Genomic DNA, 22887 nt, shown 5'->3' on the forward strand with positions numbered 1-22887 from the left:
ATCCTGTTCCACCATGTATTATTGCCACCCATTTGTATATATGTATTCTCTACACTGTATTGTTTATGAGAATAAAACAATTGTCATTGTTATCAGATATGCCCCAGCTCGTTCTGTATGCCTGGCTAGGTTATTTGCCGTAAAATATTTTTAGAGCGAAATATTTGTTCATGCATATATTCTAGATAGATACGTGCTAACTATTGTCACTCGGACTTAGTTCAGTGTGTGTATATAATATACTATTTATTCGGTAAAAGCATGATACAAGTACAAATATCACATATGATCACAGATTTGTCACAGTATTTAGATTATCACATCATGGTTAATATCACAATATGATACATATTGACCTCTTGTCTTGAAATCTGACTTAAATGGTCGATCTATATAAACAAGGGTGGGTATTATAGCGGCTGTGATCAATATACCCGTCACATACAGGTTAGTGTGATCTATTTATAGCGTGGGACTTCTGTGACGACGGGAAATATTTACTGTACCAAGCCATATTATTCTCGACTGATTCAGATGATATTGAAGTTTACTGTCTTACCAACAGTCAGCATCTGCAACTTTGCTCAAAGGTAATGCGTGGTCGTCTACACCGACATATATTGTTTTCGGGCGTTGTCTAGCTATAGATAAACATTTAGGTATGTGTGACAATGTTTACCTATCAATCACAATGCATATGTGTCCATTTCGGGTGTTTCGCAATCCTCATTAATATTGCCACGATCACTACAACAATGGCGCAGTTACTTATTCGAGCTTAGTAGTGAAATCGGAATATCAGTCTTTTACATTTGGCTGTGTCAAAGACCCCAGGCTAAACACAGGGACCTGGGAATTATCTGTGTCAGAGACGTATAAATAGTGTTGGAACTCGAGGGTGTACTGAGGTGAGAGGCAATGAGCCGTCAGTGACGTCATGTAATTGATAATTAAAGCATATTCTCGAATTTTAATAATCTTGTTGAACCATCAATATCTAGTTGATATTTGGTTTAATCTTTTTGTGTATATGAATATTTTCAGAAACTTGATCTAGCATTGGATATTCTAATACAACTCTGATGTTTACTTGTTATAGGGTGTTTGGATTTCTGTGTCTATTTGGTGAGCTGTGACCTTGACCCCCGACAATTCTGTTTCCCTGTGACCCATCAAAATTGCTTTAAATTCAGAGACTCAGTGTCCCTATCCAAAGACACCTGACCTAGCTGTTGACGGTACTTTCCCCAGATCCTGTGACTGATCAATTTACCCTATGCCTGTTACCATGTGACTTTACTCTGATACCAAAAAAGAAAAAAAAACCACATCACTTGACTTGATCTTTGACCTTTGACCTTTCCAAGAGTCTGATCCCTTGACCTTTGACCTTTCCAAGAGTCTGATCCCTTGACCTGTGACCCACAAGCAGCGAAGATGGGCGAGGTTCCAGTGTATGGGAAGGCGATCATCGTAGTTTCAGCCATAGCCATTTTGCTTATATGTATCCTGGTGCCTATGAGCTTCAGCTATCTGGAGTACTATGAGGTATGTACTATATAGGTCTAAGTGAAGGATCCCCCGGGTGGGGTGGTTTTTCAGTGGCTGTATCCTGTATCGTTTGTGCCATTTCGATGTTTTGTCTTTTTGCCCAGAAAAGATGAGAATCAACAAACCTTAATTATGTTCTTTTGGGGTTTTTTCCTGAAAAATCGAAATGAACAAACCTTAATTAATTCTCGTTCTTTAGCTCCAAAAAGAGGAGAATAAACAAAATTAAGTTCTCGAAAAGAAAAAACAACGAAATGACCCAATCAGCCACTGTACCATACCATTGTCAAAATCTGTAACTTTATAGTGAAAACCTTATACAGCAAAAGTAAGCTTTGATAAATAGTTGCTGAAGAGGAAAGTATACCTTGCGAGGCTTACATGTATATGAAAAATAACACAGATGAAATAAACAAAACATAACAACTGACCTGTGAACTAAGTCCAAAAAAATCAGCAGGACTAGAAAAGGATTCGAACCCTAGACCTCAGATTGGTATACCATCACTCTTACCAATTTAGCTAGCTGGTCAACAATATATATGATAGAGTAAAATAATAAATATGTAAGATCTACCGCTAGGCCTTTCTGCTTTCTAGGGATCAATCCGCCTGAAAAAGCCCTAGAGGGCAGAAAGGCCTAGCAGTAGATCTTACATATTTATTATTTCATTATTAGCTCGCCTACCTTTGGTTTCTTTTAAGTTGCCTGATGAACCCCCAAATNCATATAGTGTTGCCCATGTCTATTCCGTCCCGATTCAATGTAAACACTTAGCAACTTCATTATTTCATGGATTTTGGTCAAACTTTATGCAAAGTTCAAGTATGAGTATACTTCGGACATTGTTGTGTTTCAGGGTTCCAAGGTCAAGGCCAAGGTCACTGTTGCTATATAAAACACTTGGCAACTTCATTCTTTCACAGATTTTGGTCAAACTTTATATAAAGGTCAAGTATGGGTATACCTCTGACATCCTTGTGTTTCAGGATGGTAACAGCATACAGAAAAAAACATATGAATATTAAAATAAAATCAACTTATCAACTTTAAGTGTAGTACCTTGTGTGTGTGCATGTTTCAGGGTATCAAGATCAAAGTGGTTGTAACTTTTTATAGAACACTGAAACTAATTTCACATGGCAGCGGGGGCATTTATGTCTTACAGACATTTTCTAAAATAAAATAAAAAAAATAGGTAGCTTTAGCTAGACAGACAAAGATCTGTCATATCAAAACAATATTACTGTTGCGCAGTATGGGGTCACCTGCCCAACCACATGGGTTTTCTCCAGGTACTCTGGTTTCCTCCCACACTAAGACCCCTCCTCCCCGCACACTAACATCCTGGCCAACAAGAGTGATAAATATAAGTTGAAATGACTTGTTTCATATGTTGTAAAATAAATAAAGTTTATATTATACATATTAAACAATATTACATGTTATCTTATAACAGAGATATATCAAACCACTTATCAAAGGTTTATCTCATTGGCATAGATATATACATAATACTGAACTCGAAAGTTTTGATTTTTTCCCCCTATACTAATTGTACTCCACAACAAATAAAGAGGGGCTATACCTAAATCAGGGCCTCGATCCGCCTGTGGTGAACACTTTTGTCAGAAATAATTCTTTTACAATTCTTGACAATTACAGTTAATTTTTAAAATGTTTGCCAGTAAAAGTGTCCTGTCTTCTTTAACCCTTTCACCCCTATGTAACTGTAGTAGACTCTTCCATGCATTGACCTGGATGAGTCCATTGTGGTCTACGGTGGTGAAAGGGTTAAGAAGAGTGGGGGTATTTGTTCAGCTTTGTGCTACAGTCTTATCATACCTGAATTATTTTTTTTTGATCTTAGACATCAGATTTTTTTTTATCCAAGGCGATGAAGTGTATTCTTACCTTTTATATGTTAAATACCATTTTTTCTGGCCAAATCTTCTATCTGTACTGTGAAACCTCAGTAGATTCATTTCCCATTAGTGAAAGGTTTAACATCAACAGATTTATCTCCCTTTAATAACCTCTGCTACATTAGCAAATTACCTCCCTTTAGTAAGCTGTACCTGTTTTTGTACATCACCATATTCCAGCCTTGATATTATTTACCCCACAGTACGGATTCATTCGTCAGAAGTCTACAGGCACAGTGGTGCTAGATAAGGTGTACACAGCGGGGCGATTATTCACAGGACCAGACTTCGAGTTCAAAGTCTTTCCAGCCGACGCCCAACAGGTGGAACTAAGTGACATTACTGTATTTACGGCCGACAAGTTGGAGGTGGGGGTGACTGTTTACTTTCAATATTTCCTGCGAGTTGAAGACCTTCAACTGTTACATGCTGCCTATGACATTTACTACGAAGACCTCATGAAGTCGAGTGCCACTGACGCTGTGAAGGTAAGGCGGAGTAGCATGGAAATTAACAGTTGATAAAGATGTCTCCGCTACTAATGAAATTCTTGCTACAGTTGTATAAAGATGAATTATCAAGTCACAAACGGAGCACAAGAACTTCATAATTTAATCATATTAAGACTAAAACTAAAATGAATAACATCAGTTTACCTCTTTGAATACCAATACATTTTACTGTATAGGTATTGCACTAGTTTTACCATGATGGTGTGAGAGGAGAGAAAGAAATGCACAGCCAGGCCAGATTTGAGCATGGCACCCTCCCAACTCTTAGGAGGACGGTCTTGTAACTAATAGAGCTACATCGTCCCGACGATCAACCCAGTCAAATTCTGTTACAATAGCATGTTACCTTGATACGGATTAAATAAGTCAGTAACTAACACAATAGTATTATTGACATTCAATAATAAACACTGTGATTGGTCTGTCCTATAATAAACACTGTGATTGGTCTGTACTACAATAAACACCATGATTGATTTGTCTTCAAAACACACTGCTAGATAAATTTTCTATGAAAATCAAAAATGGAAGTTCAAATGAAATGTGTTTCCCAGAATTTTTTATTTATTTCTAAACTAAGTGACTAGATAATTATATTGTATCGGTAATCAAGTTAAGTTTTATTTATTTCATCTTTTCTTAATGAAATCAAGTTGCATCTTTTCTTCTTTCAAGAATACAAGACACTGAAGATGATAAAACACAACCCTGAATGACAAACATCATAAAACACTTTAAAATCAGTTAATGAAACAAAATATTAAATCAGTTAATGAAACAAAATATTCCCCAAAAAACCCAACTAAAGTTATTACCGATAGTTAATACAGTATTTCACTATGGCAACACTAGCGCGATAGTACAATCCACCGTTGTAAAAACTTGTTTCATCAAGTTTAAATATATTATTAGCTCACTGGGTCCGAAGGACCAAGGTGAGCTTATGCCATACCGTGGTGTCCATCGACAGTCCGTCGACCGTCATCTGTCGTACTTACGTCAACAATTACTTTAAACGACTTCTTCTTCTTAACCACTGGTTGGAATTTAACTGAATTTGACTGGAAGCATCCCTAGGTGGTGGGGATTCAAAATTGTACGAATGGTGGGGCTGACCCCCCAGGGGGCTGAGGGGCGGGGCCAAAAGGGGGCAATTTGGCTATAATGCTACAAACAATTTCTTTTGTAGAACTATGCACTGGATATCAATCATATTTGTTTAAAAGCATTCATGGAAGGCATTGATTCGAAATTGTACAAATGGTGTGGCTGACCTCCCAGGAGGGCTGAGAGGCGGGGCCAAAAGCGGGGAATTTGGCTATATTACTACAAACGACTTCTTCTGTAGAATTATGCACTGGATATCAATCATATTTGTTCAAAAGTATTCATTCAAAATTGTACAAATGGTGGGGCTGACCAATCTGGCTAAGGGCTGGGGCCAAAACATGTTTATTACTTGGAAATGGCCCCACCCTTGGAGACATAGTCCCTGGGTCATAACTTTGAAACAGTTGAGATCCTAACCCCAAAACTATATATACAGTTGTTGGACATAAAGAGATGAATACAGGCATGATATTAGAATTGACCCCAGGAACTGCCCCACCCTTGCAGACTTAACCCCTGGGTCATAACTTTGAAACGGTTGAGATCCCAACCCCAAAACTACAAATTCAAATGCTGGACAAAAAGAGACGAATGCAATCATGATATTAGAATTGATCCTGGGGTCTGGCCACAACCCTAGGGACCTAGTTTCTGAGTCAAAGCTTGGAAACAGTTGAGATCCCCACCCCATAACCATACATGAAATTGCTGGGCATGAAAAATCTAATACAGATATGCTACAAGGATTGACCTTGGGGTCTGGCATATTCCCTTGGATCTCATTTTGAGAATATTTTGCCATGATTGCTTAGATATCCAGGTGAGCGATACAGGCTCTCTGTGCCTCTTGTATATCTATACAATCCACCGCTATGATGCCTGTAAGCTTATATGCATCTTCCTTCTGAATATTGATCAGCTTTAGTGTCATATTTGGCCAGTAGCATGCTGATAATGGTGTGATGATGTTGATTGACCAATCCTGCAAGGTCACAGGGGTCAAATGTGGTAAAACAATTAAGCTGTGTTTTCAAAATAATTGATGTTATAATATTGACCAACTGTCAAGGTCACAGGGGTCAAATGTGTCAAAATATTAAGCTGTGTTTTCAACATAAATGATGTTATAAAATTGCTCATCTTTCAAGGTCACAGGGGTCAAGTGTGTAAAACAATTGAGCTGTGAGTGCAAAAGATCCATAAATCCAAAAGTAACAATATTTTTTGAATTAAGGGTTATTGTATAGAGCCTCTAATTGGCGGGGTCAAAATTTCGCGGTTTCGTATTCAGTACATATTCGCAGGGCTTAAATTTTGCTATGCACCCAAATCTCATGGGTTGTGCAAAGTATTTTGAATGTCATCTTTTCAAGGGTTAAACCTGGAAATACAGTTAAACCGTTTGAAAACAGTGATCCCAAGCGTCGTTATCCGCCAGTTACTTCACTCAAAAGAAAATCAAATGTGTATGTACCTTTGTAGGTGTAAACTGTAATCAATAAATCACCTACTGTGTACACAAATAATATGTTGTGGCCACTTATATGTAAGTGTTGTTTTTACATGGACTGCTCAGTTGTCCGGTGATAATCTGATTTGAGTTCATTTAAGCTTGTATAACAGCTTTGGGTTTAAGTGTTTTCGTCATGTTGTGATAAGGTCCGTAAAAGTGGTTAACATTTTCGATAATTTTGCTGGTGTTTAGAATTTCGCAGATATATTAGTCAAAGCGCGAATATCGCGAAATTCAACCACTATACAGTATTAACTTAGTTAGAAAAAAACTGGCATATGTTTTGTTTCACGTATATGTAATAAGTATTTGGATGTTTTCCTAAAGATGATTTAAATGTTCGTGTGCTATGTCTGCAGGGTGCCACTACAACTTTTAATACAAAGCAAATGATCACAGACCGGCGTGTGTTGGAGGAAACCCTTTACACGGCTGTCAGAGAGAGGCTGGGCGGAACCTGTTGCAGGAAGGACTGCACAGCTTTTGTTAATGGCAAGTAATTCAGAATCCTCAGGTTATTGTTGGGCTGTAAGCTTATATACATATGTGTTTGATCAGCCAAACAGTACACTCCATCAAAATATAATGTAATTTATCCTGTCTTGTGCCACAGTGTTTTGCATGAATTAGATTCAATATAATTGACTCCTGTCTATTTCCCCACTGTGTGCCTCTGACATCAGTTATAACCCTACAGTTCATGTTAGACTATAATTGACTCCTGTCTATTTCCCCACTGTGTGCCTCTGACATCAGTTGTAACCCTACAGTTCATGTCAGACTATAATTGACTCCTGTCTATTTCCCCACTGTGTGCCTCTGACATCAGTTGTAACCCTACAGTTCATGTGAGACTATAATTGACCCCTGTCTATTTCCCCACTGTGTGCCTCTGACATCAGTTAATTATAACTCTACAGTTCATGTGAGACTATAATTGACCCCTGTCTATTTCCCCACTGTGTGCCTCTGACATCAGTTATAACCCTACAGTTCATGTCAGACTATAATTGACCCCTGTCTATTTCCCCACTGTGTGCCTCTGACATCAGTTGTAACCCTACAGTTCATGTCAGACTATAATTGACCCCTGTCTATTTCCCCACTGTGTGCCTCTGACATCAGTTGTAACCCTACAGTTCATGTCAGACTATAATTGACCCCTGTCTATTTCCCCACTGTGTGCCTCTGACATCAGTTGTAACCCTACAGTTCATGTCAGACTATAATTGACCCCTGTCTATTTCCCCACTGTGTGCCTCTGACATCAGTTGTAACCCTACAGTTCATGTCAGACTATAATTGACCCCTGTCTATTTCCCCACTGTGTGCCTCTGACATCAGTTGTAACCCTACAGTTCATGTCAGACTATAATTGACCCCTGTCTATTTCCCCACTGTGTGCCTCTGACATCAGTTGTAACCCTACAGTTCATGTCAGACTATAATTGACCCCTGTCTATTTCCCCACTGTGTGCCTCTGACATCAGTTGTAACCCTACAGTTCATGTCAGACTATAATTGACCCCTGTCTATTTCCCCACTGTGTGCCTCTGACATCAGTTGTAACCCTACAGTTCATGTCAGACTATAATTGACCCCTGTCTATTTCCCCACTGTGTGCCTCTGACATCAGTTGTAACCCTACAGTTCATGTCAGACTATAATTGACCCCTGTCTATTTCCCCACTGTGTGCCTCTGACATCAGTTGTAACCCTACAGTTCATGTCAGACTATAATTGACCCCTGTCTATTTCCCCACTGTGTGCCTCTGACATCAGTTGTAACCCTACAGTTCATGTCAGACTATAATTGACCCCTGTCTATTTCCCCACTGTGTGCCTCTGACATCAGTTGTAACCCTACAGTTCATGTCAGACTATAATTGACCCCTGTCTATTTCCCCACTGTGTGCCTCTGACATCAGTTGTAACCCTACAGTTCATGTCAGACTATAATTGACCCCTGTCTATTTCCCCACTGTGTGCCTCTGACATCAGTTGTAACCCTACAGTTCATGTCAGACTATAATTGACCCCTGTCTATTTCCCCACTGTGTGCCTCTGACATCAGTTGTAACCCTACAGTTCATGTCAGACTATAATTGACCCCTGTCTATTTCCCCACTGTGTGCCTCTGACATCAGTTGTAACCCTACAGTTCATGTCAGACTATAATTGACCCCTGTCTATTTCCCCACTGTGTGCCTCTGACATCAGTTGTAACCCTACAGTTCATGTCAGACTATAATTGACCCCTGTCTATTTCCCCACTGTGTGCCTCTGACATCAGTTGTAACCCTACAGTTCATGTCAGACTATAATTGACCCCTGTCTATTTCCCCACTGTGTGCCTCTGACATCAGTTGTAACCCTACAGTTCATGTCAGACTATAATTGACCCCTGTCTATTTCCCCACTGTGTGCCTCTGACATCAGTTGTAACCCTACAGTTCATGTCAGACTATAATTGACCCCTGTCTATTTCCCCACTGTGTGCCTCTGACATCAGTTGTAACCCTACAGTTCATGTCAGACTATAATTGACCCCTGTCTATTTCCCCACTGTGTGCCTCTGACATCAGTTGTAACCCTACAGTTCATGTCAGACTATAATTGACCCCTGTCTATTTCCCCACTGTGTGCCTCTGACATCAGTTGTAACCCTACAGTTCATGTCAGACTATAATTGACCCCTGTCTATTTCCCCACTGTGTGCCTCTGACATCAGTTGTAACCCTACAGTTCATGTCAGACTATAATTGACCCCTGTCTATTTCCCCACTGTGTGCCTCTGACATCAGTTGTAACCCTACAGTTCATGTCAGACTATAATTGACCCCTGTCTATTTCCCCACTGTGTGCCTCTGACATCAGTTGTAACCCTACAGTTCATGTCAGACTATAATTGACCCCTGTCTATTTCCCCACTGTGTGCCTCTGACATCAGTTGTAACCCTACAGTTCATGTCAGACTATAATTGACCCCTGTCTATTTCCCCACTGTGTGCCTCTGACATCAGTTGTAACCCTACAGTTCATGTGAGACTATAATTGACCCCTGTCTATTTCCCCACTGTGTGCCTCTGACATCAGTTGTAACCCTACAGTTCATGTCAGACTATAATTAACAAATGCCGATTTTTTTACAGCTTGTTCTGTTGGCTGTAAACCTTACAGTACCTGTGAGACAGTTGATAAGGGGCTGTTTGCAGATGTCAAGTATTTCCAACTTGGAAATGTGGCTATCTCTAATACCGTGAAAGAACGATACATGCAGTCCCTGATTCTTATGGAAGAAGCTGAAGCGGAGCTGCTTAAACAGGAAGCTCAAGTCGTCAGGAAAAACACCACAGCCATTGTAAGCACAGAGGTCATAGGTTATCAGTCATTGTAAGCACAGAGGTCATAGGTCATCAGTCATTGTAAGCACAGAGGTCATAGGTCATCAGTCATTGTAAGCACAGAGGTCATAGGTCATCAGTCATTGTAAGCACATAGTTCATATATCACCGCCATTGTAAGTTCACAGGTCACAGGCTATTTTTGTCATCGTAAGTGCAAAGGTCATAGGTTATCAGTCATGAAAAGTACAGAAATCACAGGTCATCACAAGTATTTGAAATACAGAGGTCATAGGTCATCAGTCGATCGAAGTACAGAGATTGCAGGTCATCACAGTTATTTGAAATACAGAGGTCATATTATTATGAGAAGTTCTTTTCTATGTGACGATTTGATGACTAGTATGATATGTACACTGTCAACTTCATCAGACAAATAACCAGTGAAGCGTATGCACACAAAGGTGTAAAATGTGTAGGAGTTGTCCATAAAATCAATGTCGATTTCGGCTACGCTGGAAACGTATGAACAATAGTTGTTGTATATGTACCGAAATGACTCAATTCAGCTACGCTTTGTTAACACTTGGTCATAGATGTGCTAGAGTCTTTGAGCCCCCTTATCTCGATTTAGAACTGGCCCACTGCGGCGTATCCAGTTGGCTTCCTTTATCTGCCGCTTGAACAGATTGCTCTCTCTGTCCAAAACTTTGGAGTTATCCCAGTCAATCACATGGTTTTTCTGTGTGGCACGGCCAGTTTATTTATCCGGGACTCCGACTGTTTTCTTTCTGATCTAGTGAATTTCCTTCCTTCTTGGGTTTCTGTGTCTTTCCGGTGTTCACCAAGGCGGACCCCAAATCGCCTTCCAGTCTCTCCAATATACGACGTGTCGCAGTTTTTGCATCCAATTTTGTATACGCATTCTGCGACGTTTTCTTTAGGTGTTTTATCCTTAGGGTGTACTAGGATATTGCGAAGCGTCTTGTGGGGCTTCATGGCCATGATGGTGATATATCCTCTTGATGGTTTTGGATATACCCTTTATATACGGGATGACCACTTGACCTTTGGTTTTGTTCTCATCCTTGATTGGCCTTTTTTTGTTCTTCTCCTTACGCTTTAGGGCCCATTCCGGATATGCACAATCATGTTCTCGTTGCCCTAGCGATGTGATTCTGCTCTTGTGTTTTGTCCTGTTGTTCTGTGACTATGGTATCACATCTGTTGAGCAATGTGCGTATGATGCCTAACTTCTGGTGTAAAGGATGGAGAGATTTTAAGTTGAGGTATTGGTCCGTATGAGTCTTTTTTTCTATAGACCAATACCTTCACGGTTCCGTCTTCTTTCTTTACCTGTAGACTGTCTAGGATGGGCATTGTGCCATTGGTTTCTTCATGACATGTAGATTTGATGTTGTTAGTGGCATCTATAGTGTTGATATGTGTGGTCAAATCTTTCTGTGACCCCTTCTTGATTATCTCAAGTATGTCGTCAACATAACGTTTCCATAAGCTAGGCTTGCATTCTATGGGTAATTGCACATCTATGACCAAGTGTTAATATTGGTAGCTGAATTGAGTCATTTCGGTTCATATACAACTATTGTTCATACGTTTCCAGTGTAGCCGAAATCGACATCGATTTTATGGACAACTCTGGTTTTTGGCAGCGATACAATAGAAAAAAAAATGAAATCCCTGACTCTTAAAACATATAATTAGACCCAAAAATCATCTAAAACAAACATCTAGAAGCAAAGATATTTATTTTTATGATATACTGGACGCCAGGTGGCGGCCATTTCAAATTTTCGCGTCTTGCCGACTTATCCCACATTTTCACGAGGTTCACCCTCAAACTGACCAAAATCAACTTTCAAACCTTGATCCGGGAAAAATGGTTACGGGACCCCATTGTGGGAACTCTACTATAAGTATAGGCGTCACTGTTTATCACAGTCAAAGTTACAGAGATCAAAGGTCATCATTGTAATTACCGGGGTCATAGGTCATCATTGTAACTACCGGGGTCATAGGTCATCTCATATTGCATACTGTAACACAAACATTTGTCAATGATGTCACTCCTGCTCCCCTGATTTGTTTATTTTTATATTGATGTTCAGGTACAGAGAACAGAGAATGAGGCTGAGGAGATATTGCAGCAGGGGACGGTAGAGGCAGCGTACATACACTCTGTAGCTAACGCCAATTATACTGCTATCATTGAGTCGGCCCGCAGTGAAGGACTTAAGGCAGTGTTTAACAGACTAGGTGTCTCCAGTCAGCAGTATAAAAGTAGCTTTGACTACTTACGTACTCTGCGAGGACTTACGCACGTCCATCTGACCGTTGACTTCCAGCAACTTATTGCTGGCAACTTCGGTTCTAACTAGGAGGCCAAACAAAACATTGGTGTGAAGTATAGGAGATAACTCGTGATGTAAGGGAGGCAACCCTGATCCAAACTAAAGGATGCTATTTAAGTTCAGAAAAGTTGAGATAATTGTCATTTTAACAAAGAGAGATAACTTAAGCTTTAACATGGGAGTATTGTGAAGCATTTTAGCTTACAGAGGAAATTCTTTTCAATATACAGTGAAATTTGACTTGATCTGTAGCTAAACTGCACTGGGTCGATTTTCAGCGACCAGGTAGCTAATTTGGAAGAGTGTCTATTCAAAGTTCCGAGTTTGTTACCTGGTCTGGCCCTGCATTTTTTCACCCCTGTTTGATTTGGCACCAAACAAAATATACTCATCATGGATGGTGGTATAGAGCCTTGTGTCTCGGACTGAAGAGTTTTGTTAAAGGAGGGAGGAATGTAGCGGAACTGGACTGGGTGGATCGCCGGGGACCAGGTAGCTCAATTGGTTAGAGCGTCTGTCTAGAGTTTGGAGGGTCCCAGGTTCACACCCCAGTCTGGCTGTGCCTTTTCTCTATCTTCTGTTACATATATATTTATACAATTGTGTTGGTAAAGAAAATTGTGAACAGTAAAGTCAATTTTAAAGGGTCGTAAAGTCATATGAGATTTGTCTCAATATCAGTATAAATTGGGTTTCTCAGGTAAAAACCAGAATGTGATATTAATGAATTGTACACATAGTTTGAGTAGAGTAAGGAAAGCCCTTACCTCACTCATTCCTCTGTATGGTCATGAAAGTTAAGTGTAGATATGTAAGTAATATTATATATATTTGTTAAATGTCAATAATTGTAACGTGATTGCGGTCACCCATCCAACTACTGACCCTGCTCGACGTTGCTGAACTAGTGAGCTGGTCCCCGGGTTATACCGCATCACTGGAAAAGCTAGCTTATCAGTATGGCAGTCTTCCCCCTCAAATTCCTTAGCTGTTACACTACTCCTCCCTCCGAGACTTGGCTTAGCTGTTACACTACCTCTCCCCCCCCCCTCCGAGACTTGGTTTAGCTGTTACACTACTCCCCCCTCCGAGACTTGGCTTAGCTGTTACACTACTCCCACCTCCGAGACTTGGCTTAGCTGTTACACTACCTCCCCCCCCCCCCTCCGAGACTTGGTTTAGCTGTTACACTACTCCCCCCTCCGAGGCTTGGCTTAGCTGTTACACTACTCCCCCCTCCGCGACTTGGCTTAGCTGTTACACTACCTCCCCCCCCCCCTCCGAGACTTGGTTTAGCTGTTACACTACTCCCCCCTCCGAGACTTGGCTTAGCTGTTACACTAGTCTCCCCTCCGAGACTTGGCTTAGCTGATACACTATCTAAAAAATGTAGGGGTGCATGAATTGAGAGTATGATTCACAAAATGGAAAGCACTGCTCTGATTATCTCCCATCTTTCTTTCTTGTAGAATACAGCTTATTTACAATGTGCACTAAAACAATCCTCTTTGTCCCTAGAAAACATGTTTTCAAATGGTATTAGTTTTAAAGCCTTCTACAGCACCCTTTGTATAATAATAAAAGTCATTTTGCTTATCTACCTGAAATATATTGCGTGTACTGATACACAGTTCCTTGAATTATTGACAGAGTTATTGCCCTTTTTGCAAACAACAAGCCCCCATTACTTTTCACTCATCCAGCTGATGATGAAAATCGTTGAATTATAGATGTCCAACAAATATATTGGTCCTATAACTTATTATAGGAAAAATACACCTGTGTGAACTCGTACAAAACCAGGTCACTCGGAGATCGTTACTGGGAAAGTCTACAGTTCCTCTCTATACACTTTAAGGCTCCATCAGGAAGGGGGACACATCTACCTGTAGTGGGGTAGTGCTTTACTGTTTGATAACCCCATAACAAAGTTATGGAATTTGACGTGTAACTGTAATCATTTTTTTTTCTTTTCTATTATTTCTTTGTTTTTGTTACTGTTTTGAAGTTTAAGGGGGATTATCCCCGGATTAAATGATATTATTAATTGTCAGATTCATTCTCGCACTTAAACGTAAAAGGTTTTGCACATACGAGAAATGTTTTTCTTACATATTACCCAATTTAGAATATTGAACTTCAGTGTGAAAAAAATGTGAAAATTGCGGAGATAATTTTTTGTGTTGAGTTATTGTTATCATTGCATTCAATGTTTTATTGTGAGAATGTGAATTCTATGTACATCATTATTTAAGTAACTGCAGCCATCCTTTTGAAATCTCATCAATTAACTCATTCACCCCTGAAGACACATTTGAACTCATCCAATTCAAAGGTTGGAATAGTTCATAATGAAGTTTCAGGGGTGAATGAGTTAACAATTGTAAATATCCTTGTGAAGGTATAAGATTTCTCACCTGTTATTAAGAGTTGTTGTGAAAATTTTGCATAGAGAATCTCAAACAAGGTCTTGGGACCCTATACAAGAAGCTTTAGCAAGTTTATTGAAAGTTTAATGGAATGGCAGCAAAATTACGATATAATTTAGCTTTGGGTTTATAAAATGATATATATATTTTTGATGTGTGTAACAAAATAAGGTCTTGTCTATATACCTAAATAAAGTCTTCTATTTTTTTAATTCTTTTTTCAATGAATTTATGACATCGTTTCCCTATAAAGCAACCACCACTGGAGTTAATATTACACTGACAAATCACTAGGATATAAACTTGTTATCATTTATTCTGATATATTATTATAGGTTCTGATGATGGTTGGCCTAGCCATCTGAAACATGTAAACCAAACGAAACCTACCTTTACGGAATCCTTGGGATTGACGCTCCATCACTTACCTATTTGTATTATATATTCTGTACAACTGGGGCCAGTGGTATAATTCTGGAGAACTAATATTTTGCGATTGTCCCAATCAGAACTTGTTCGCAGGGATATAGTTTCGCGCAACATGACCAGGTACAAATGATTAGCTCGTTAAACAAGGGTATTTTTGTATTTGGTTGTTAGTGTTTAATAACAAGCATTATGTGAAAAAAAAGTGAAATACAATATCATATTGTTGATTTATTATTTGGTAAACTGACTTTTTCATTGTGTCTTAAATATATCAATATTCATGGAGATTGTTATATTATTTCTTGCTATTTTTGGTGACCGCTTATATAGCGAAATCAAATCCCCGCGATTTTTAACAACTTTACAGAAACAATATACATGTATTAAATTACTAGACCATAGACACGATCAAAGTGTCTTATAAACATAAGTACTTGTGTTTAGAAATTTTGTTTACAGGGGATTATATGATAATAGAATCAACAGACAAGGCAGTTGTTGTAATAAACTTGTATGTTATTTATTATTCATTTCAACTCACTTCTCCAGAGTTATGCCCCTTTTTCTACAAAATTCTGTACTGAGTTGATCTTGCTTACTACTAGTTCTAAGCTATGATAATAGATATTTCAATATTCCACTTACTGTAATATTTTTCCATGTACATGTACTACATTTTCTCTGTATTAACATAACCCTTGTTATTGTGATGTCAAAAATTAAAAGTTTTCTTTTATAGTATTTGTATTTGTAATTTTTTTCTTTCTTTCTTTTAAAACGCCACCTGCTCGTATATATATCATCATTGGAGGTGGCACTTTTACTGTAAGTTGATCAAACCCCCTAAAATGTGTAAACTTACTCTGAACACATTAGTTTAGGTCCAAATATAGCTGTAATTGATTCTTAGGTCCCTGTGTCCTTTACGATTCTTAGGTCCCTGTGCCCTTTACGATTCTTAGGTCCCTGTGCCCTTTACGATTCTTAGGTTCCTGTGCCCTTTACGATTCTTAGGTCCCTGGGCCCTTTACGATTCTGAGGTCCCTGTGCCCTTTATGATTCTTAGGTCCCTGTGTCCTTTACTTTGAATGTTATGTATACATGCATATGTTATGAAGGTGATGTAGAACAATAAACTGATAGGTTAATTATACAGAATAACCAACCGCCACTTTTTGGTGAACCACTACTGTATACAGCGAAATGCTCACCGCAGTTTAAATTTCGCCTTTTCCACTCTCCATAATGAGAGGAAATTTATCACGACCGTGAAAATAAGCACACAACATTTCAAACAAAATAATAATAAGTAAAGGGTGAAAATAACACTTTGTGAAAAACAGATTATACCGGCAAAGGGCGAAAATTTGACAGGCGAAGTTTTTCTGGTATTCTGTATATTACTCGTTGGTATTTTTTACATTTCTCTTAATTAGTTATCGATTAATCTTACTTTTTTGTATCTTTGTAATTTATTGATTGAATCACTTTCATTGTATGCCCGAGTTGAAGGATATCATCGGGAACACCTGCGTCGGAAGACATGGAGTTGGCTTCTCTCATTTCCAGCAGTGGGAGAAAGCAAATACCCAAGAAAGACGGCAAATGGTGCAGAAAGAAATCAGAAGGATTGAGGAGGAAAGGAGGAGAGGGAAATCTGTGGAACTCAGCATCTCCCAGAGAGGAAGCTGACATGGGCTGAAATATGGAGAATGGAGCCCTTCCGGATATCATTTCTGCTACGATCCGTGTATGACACGCTACCATCTCCAGTTAACCTGCATCAGTGGGGATTGACGGAGGATCCTTGCTGCAAGCTATGCGGAGGAAGAGGAATAATGGCTCATATCTTGTCTGGTTGCAAAGAAGCACTAAGACAGGGTAGATACCGATGGAGGCACAACAACGTCTTGCGGGTCCTAGCAGATATTCTTGAAGTGGAGAAAAGGAAGAAAAGAACTGGTGTAAGAACAAACGAGGCTGGTATCAAGTTTGTGAAACCAGGGGAGAAAACCACAGTGAAGCCTCGAAGCACCTCATCCATCTTGGAACAGGCGCCAACATGGGAGATGAAGGTTGACCTTGACAGGAAGCTTGTGTTTCCAGGAATAGTGGAAACAACACTGAGGCCTGACATGGTAATATGGACAGAGCAATCCAGACACCTCATCGCCATAGAGCTCACCCTACCAAGGGAGGAATGCTGCGAGGAAGCTCACGAGAGGAAGAAAGCCAAGTAAGATGAGCTGACGGAAAAGTGCAGGAGCAGAGGATGGACAGTATGGCTCTTTCCAGTGGAGGTTTCCCCGCACAGTCAGAGTGGAGGACACTACAGTCGACAGGAGTCACTGGGAGGGCAAGAGCTACCGCCATCAGACGATTGGGAGAAGCTGCAGAGAGAGCATCGTGCTGGCTATGGCACAAACGAGAAGAGCCGTTGTGGAAGCCGACATAGACGAGTAGTGGTTTGGCCACTACTACTGACCCACCAGCCGGAGGATGTAATGATTAAGGGTCGAAACATCTGAAGAGGGCTGGCCATCACCTGATGACGTCAAATGAGGCTTCGCGACTAGAATGACAGCAGTGTCGGACTACAAGTCAAGGATGTCACAAGATGCAGAATTACCATCATCTGTAAACAATCATCAATTTCACAATTATTATTTTTAAATTTTATTTTAAAAATTGAATTGAATTGAAATTATTGACAGCTATATATATATGTCTTTTGTGTCAAGTATAATTGATGTATTCTTGTTAATTAGGACCCTGCTAAATACCTTTGGGAATCATTAAATCATAAACATTAGCTAATCAAATGGAGCCACATGGTAAATGGTAAACTGTCTATAACGATCACCTGTCTATAACGACCACCTGTCTATAACGACTACTTGTCTATAACAACTACCTGTCTATAGCTACCACTGCCAGTCAATAATTACCACCTGTCTATAGCTACCACCTGTCTATAACTACCACCTGTCTATAGCTACCACCTGTCTATAACTACCACCTGTCTATAATAACCACATGTCTATAACAACCACCTGTCTATAACTACCACTTGTCTATAGCTACAACATGTCTATAACTACCACCTGTCTATAACTACCACCTGTCTATAACTACCACCTGTCCATAACTACCACTTGTCTATAACTACCACCTGTATATAACTACCACCTGTCTTTAATCACCACCTGTTTATAACTACCACTTGTATATAACTACCACCGGTCTATAACCACAACCTGTCTATAACTACTCCCTGTATATAACAACCATTGTATATAACTACCACTTGTCTATAATCACCACCCCCAGTCAATACTACCACCTGTCTATAACTACCACCTGTCTATAACTACCACCTGTCTATAACTACCACCTGTCTATATCTACCACCTGTCTATAACTACCACCTGTCTATAGCTACCACCTGTCTATAACTACCACCTGTCTATAGCTACCACTTGTCTATAACTACCACCTGTCTATATCTACCACCTGTCTATAACTACCACCTGTCTATAGCTACCACCTGTCTATAACTACCACCTGTCTATAGCTACCACCTGTCTATAACTACCACCTGTCTATAGCTACCACCTGTCTATAACTACCACCTGTCTATAGCTACCACCTGTCTATAACTACCACCTGTCTATAGCTACCACCTGTCTATAACTACCACCTGTCTATATCTACCACCTGTCTATAACTACCACCTGTCTATAGCTACCACCTGTCTATAACTACCACCTGTCTATAGCTACCACCTGTCTATAAAACCACCTGTCTATAGCTACCACCTGTCTGTAACTACCACCTGTCTATAGCTACCACCTGTCCATAACTACCACCTGTCTATAACTACCATTTATCTATAACTATCACTTGTCTATAATCACCACCTGTCTATAACTACCACCTGTCTATAACTTCCACCTGTATATAACTACCAGCTGTCTATAACTACCATTTGTCTATAACTATCACCTGCCTGTATCTTCTACCTATCTATAATTACTATGTGTGTTTTCCCTTCAATGAGGTTTAAAAAATGTTGGCTGTTCGAAGGAGTTTTGATGTTTTTCCAGGTAATGTTGCGTAACAAATATCATGAGCAGTAGCTCAGTGGATAGGCTCTATCCTTTGTTACCAGAGATTTGAGGATCGAAACTCTGTGACAGAAATGTTTTGTAAAAAAGGAAAATTATAATATGTCTTGCATATATAACTCTTTGATATAGTAAATAGACAATAAACTCCAGGTCAAAATATATCTAACAATTGGAACTCTCCTTCGATGGAGATACAAAACAGAGAACTGTGACTATACCTTAAGTGCAAAAGTTTTTCGGTATTTCTGTTGCTTTTTATGTAACCTCAGTAGTGTGTCGTGACCACGGAATTAGAATTGTTATCTAAGTCCGTGGTCGTGACATACAAAACAATACATAAAGTGATATGAAGACGGATGCCCAGGGAGACACCACGGAAAAGAAGATTCTGCCGAGTGAGCCACTTTATTAGTCGCAATGATGCAATGGGCTGCATGTCAGGCGTATATCCTTCCCTGGACCTGACAATCAAACAGCATGTCCCTTTTGGTTAATGCACTTTTCCACTTTTCCACGGAACGAATCGAAAGGCCAAAGAGGACCATTGGTAATTCTCACAGGGACCTGAGAATTTGTTACAGCTATATTTGGACCTAACCTAAGGTGTTTAAAGTAATTTTACACGTTTCGGGGGTTCAGATCAATTTGCGGTAAAAATGCCACCCCCCCCAATGATGATGATATACGAAATTTGATCTGAACCCCAAAACGTGTACAATTACTCTTAACACCTTAGTTTAGGTCCAAATACAGCTGTAACAAATTATCAGGTCCCTGTGTGTATATTCTGTTATCAAAATCACACATCGACACAGCACAAAAATAGAACAAATCGAACGATAACTCATTTACAGCATTTTATCGCATTAATCCCTTCAGACAATACACTCTAAATATTTACATTTTTTAATCACAGACATAAAACCTGGCACTAGTTTACATACTTATAGTAATAAAATATCTGTCGTTAGCAGGTTTTGTTTTGTGCCGATAGTTATCAATCCAAGGTCTAGTTTAACGTGTCGGTGAATTTGAATATGCATTATTTACGAAATCGTCACCCGCTTGTCCAGCGATCAAGTGTAAGAAATATCTGTGATTTGCCACTAGCTTATGGTATTATCGTGTCACGTGGCCGCTTAGTTAAGGCTGGTTACCTGTGCTTGTTACCTGTAACTGTTTGTGGTGTGTTACCTGTGTGTGTTTTACCTGTACCAAGTGAGAGTTACCTGTACAGATGTTACCTGAAAAGGCAGGTGAGATGCGGACCGTCTGAGGATGTCGTCCGTCGGTGTACAAAGCGCGGGAAGCGGCAGACAGGCCAGGTATGTACATATTAACTGGTAGCCTTTATCTACCCGACTACTCTCAGTAACTTTACCCGACTACGCCATGCTTGTGAACGGTGGTGGGGATTTAATATTATAAGCCATGGTTTAAAAAAGTAGTATAAATCAATACAATACTTGTGTACATGGTACTCAGCACANGATAAACCTCCGTCCACTTAAAACGAAACGTCAACCCCAACCACACAAAACTAACACATTTTCCCTCCAGAGACGTCCTTCTCCCCACCCTTCTCGACATATACCCCTCCAAACACATACATTTGTACACTGAAGCAGACCGATGGTATATCAACATTAAACTTCTCCTCTCACTCACTCCCCCCCCCCCCCCCCCCCCCCCCCCCCCCAAGCACCCGTTCATTCAATTATAGCGCACCAGTCCCTACCCCCTCATGTAAACCTGTCCTCCACCCCCACCCACACGTCCATGACACGAACTAGTGTATAAGAAATTATCAACAGCCGACGACATAAGACATATAGGAATATGATTATTTTTAATTACTCTGACAAGGTTTTAATATATTCAGGAGTGAATTACCGTGTGTGATCTCGAACATGTACTATTTATCACAATAAGCAAACAACATTAGATAAAATAATCGACTAACTCGGTCCTAAGTACTAAGATTAGAAATCATCACGATACAATATATCGGGAAGAATGATGAATCTTTGGCAGAGAGTTTGGAAATGGACTGTCATGTTATGTCTGCCCTTACCAAGATTTCCATATTGCGAAATAATCATAATAATTCGAGGTTTTTATATACCGCTTTATCACAACCTATTTCGTAGGTCGCCTCAAAGCAGTTCACAAATTATTATCCGTTATTATAGGACCTTTGCAACCAGTCAATATCTTTCTCAACTCCCTAGGAAGCATACAGCCGGTGCTACCATTTCGGCGCTCACAGCTAGCATTCAACAATTCTAGCACTGCCCAACCATGTACTCATTTATAGCTGAGTAGACTGGAACAAGCGGAGTAAAGTATCTTGCTCAGAGATACAACACAGTGCCGTGACGTGACTCGAACCCGCAACCATTCGGTCACGAGCCCGGCGTCCTAACACTAGACTACCATGCCTCCTAATCAATCAAATAAAACTCCCATAGAGGTTCTTAGCTGAATAACACATTATATGAATATATGAATATACAATTTGGCGCGCTTCGTTTCATTGAAGTCAAATGAAAAGGGAACGAATTTGAAGTTTTGTTTATTTTAGTGTATTAGTTTCCGACACAGGAGCTCTAATCCAACTAGTTGTTTTTTTTACAGTATTGCTTCTCAAACATGTTTCAATAAGTACATACATATCAAAAGATTCACCCACATGTATTTAAAGAATGAAATGCATTTTTAAACGGTTGTGATGGTATGCGACACAGTTTCGTTCAAACATTTCATGATGCGCGGTAGCGGTATGGCAGAAAGACCCGAACAATTTCCGATTTATCCAGCCTATTATAAATGTATTTATTGATGTTGCTGTTACCACATCATCGGAAAGACATATGTGTCCTTATCTTAATGTTTTAATGTTTGCGGTTGAGTCGTTTTAAATGACCCTATACCACATTTCAGGAAAATGGATGCGTTTCCACTATACACACCGATCAAATTCGTTATCTTATCGAAACAGTGAAAAGGAAAGGAAAACATGACATTTTAAATAGTCTCTGCCATTAACTCATTCACCTCAGAAATTTCATGATGAACTACTCCATCTTTTGAATTGGAAGAGTTCAAATGTGTCTCCAGGGGTGAATGAGTTAAATCATGACGTCATCGCATTGCTAATTGCGTCGTCTTAGTACACGTGAGTTTCATTTCACAGCAGCTTCGGTTTATAAAACTTTATGTTGACACGTTTGAAGGGAACGCATTTCATGAAACTAAGTCTCATTGAATTATACCTGTTGTTTTTTCTAAGGGAGATGACTCTAACACAAGTAACAGATATAATACGTCAGGCAGTATAGGTTATAAGCCCTAACTCAAATCTCAGATGTTCTATAGAAGTAACAGGTATAATATATACAAATCCAACAACCCATTTACATGTATCAAACTTCAATTTTTACAATTGCGGAACAGACTCTATCAACTCATATAAGTCACCATTTGGCATAGGTGTCAACCACTGAAACCTCCTATGATGGTCATCTCCCTCACTCCACAATTCCCCCCTCGCTCGCCCCCCTCACCCCAC

The 22887-nt window shown here is 39.6% G+C and overlaps 2 protein-coding genes across 3 annotated transcripts in view; both read left to right on the forward strand.

The window, feature by feature from the left end:
- Positions 1 to 440: 440 nt before the first annotated feature.
- On the forward strand, positions 441 to 15925 carry LOC110458644. Of its 2 annotated transcripts, none has more exons than XM_021510437.1 (6): positions 441 to 908; positions 1100 to 1548; positions 3681 to 3965; positions 6972 to 7104; positions 9765 to 9973; positions 12086 to 15925. In XM_021510437.1, the coding sequence occupies exons 2-6, from the start codon at positions 1438 to 1440 to the stop codon at positions 12353 to 12355; spliced, it is 1008 nt and encodes a 335-aa protein (XP_021366112.1). In that variant the 5' UTR covers positions 441 to 908; positions 1100 to 1437; the 3' UTR covers positions 12356 to 15925. The 2 variants fall into 2 exon arrangements, with proteins under 2 accessions (XP_021366112.1, XP_021366113.1); XM_021510438.1 differs by having other exon boundaries at positions 441 to 590.
- A 4468-nt stretch (positions 15926 to 20393) lies between these two features.
- The window catches only part of LOC110458645, a 25122-nt gene continuing 22628 nt past the window's right edge, over positions 20394 to 22887 (forward strand). Inside the window, exon 1 of the mRNA XM_021510441.1 lies at positions 20394 to 20641. Coding sequence (XP_021366116.1) covers positions 20595 to 20641 — 47 coding nt within the window. The 5' untranslated portion in view covers positions 20394 to 20594. The remainder of the gene's footprint in view (positions 20642 to 22887) is intronic.

The sequence above is a fragment of the Mizuhopecten yessoensis genome, unplaced genomic scaffold (genome assembly GCF_002113885.1).
Source record: "Mizuhopecten yessoensis strain PY_sf001 unplaced genomic scaffold, ASM211388v2 scaffold9683, whole genome shotgun sequence".
NCBI classification, from domain to species: domain Eukaryota; kingdom Metazoa; phylum Mollusca; class Bivalvia; order Pectinida; family Pectinidae; genus Mizuhopecten; species Mizuhopecten yessoensis.

Coding starts and splice junctions, on each gene's coding strand:
- LOC110458644 (XM_021510437.1), top strand. CDS start 1,438: ATGGGCGAGGTTCCAGTGTATGGGAAGGCGATCATCGTAGTTTCAGCC. Junction 3,966..6,971: donor GTGCCACTGACGCTGTGAAG/GTAAGGCGGAGT, acceptor CTATGTCTGCAG/GGTGCCACTACAACTTTTAA. Junction 7,105..9,764: donor CTGCACAGCTTTTGTTAATG/GCAAGTAATTCA, acceptor ATTTTTTTACAG/CTTGTTCTGTTGGCTGTAAA.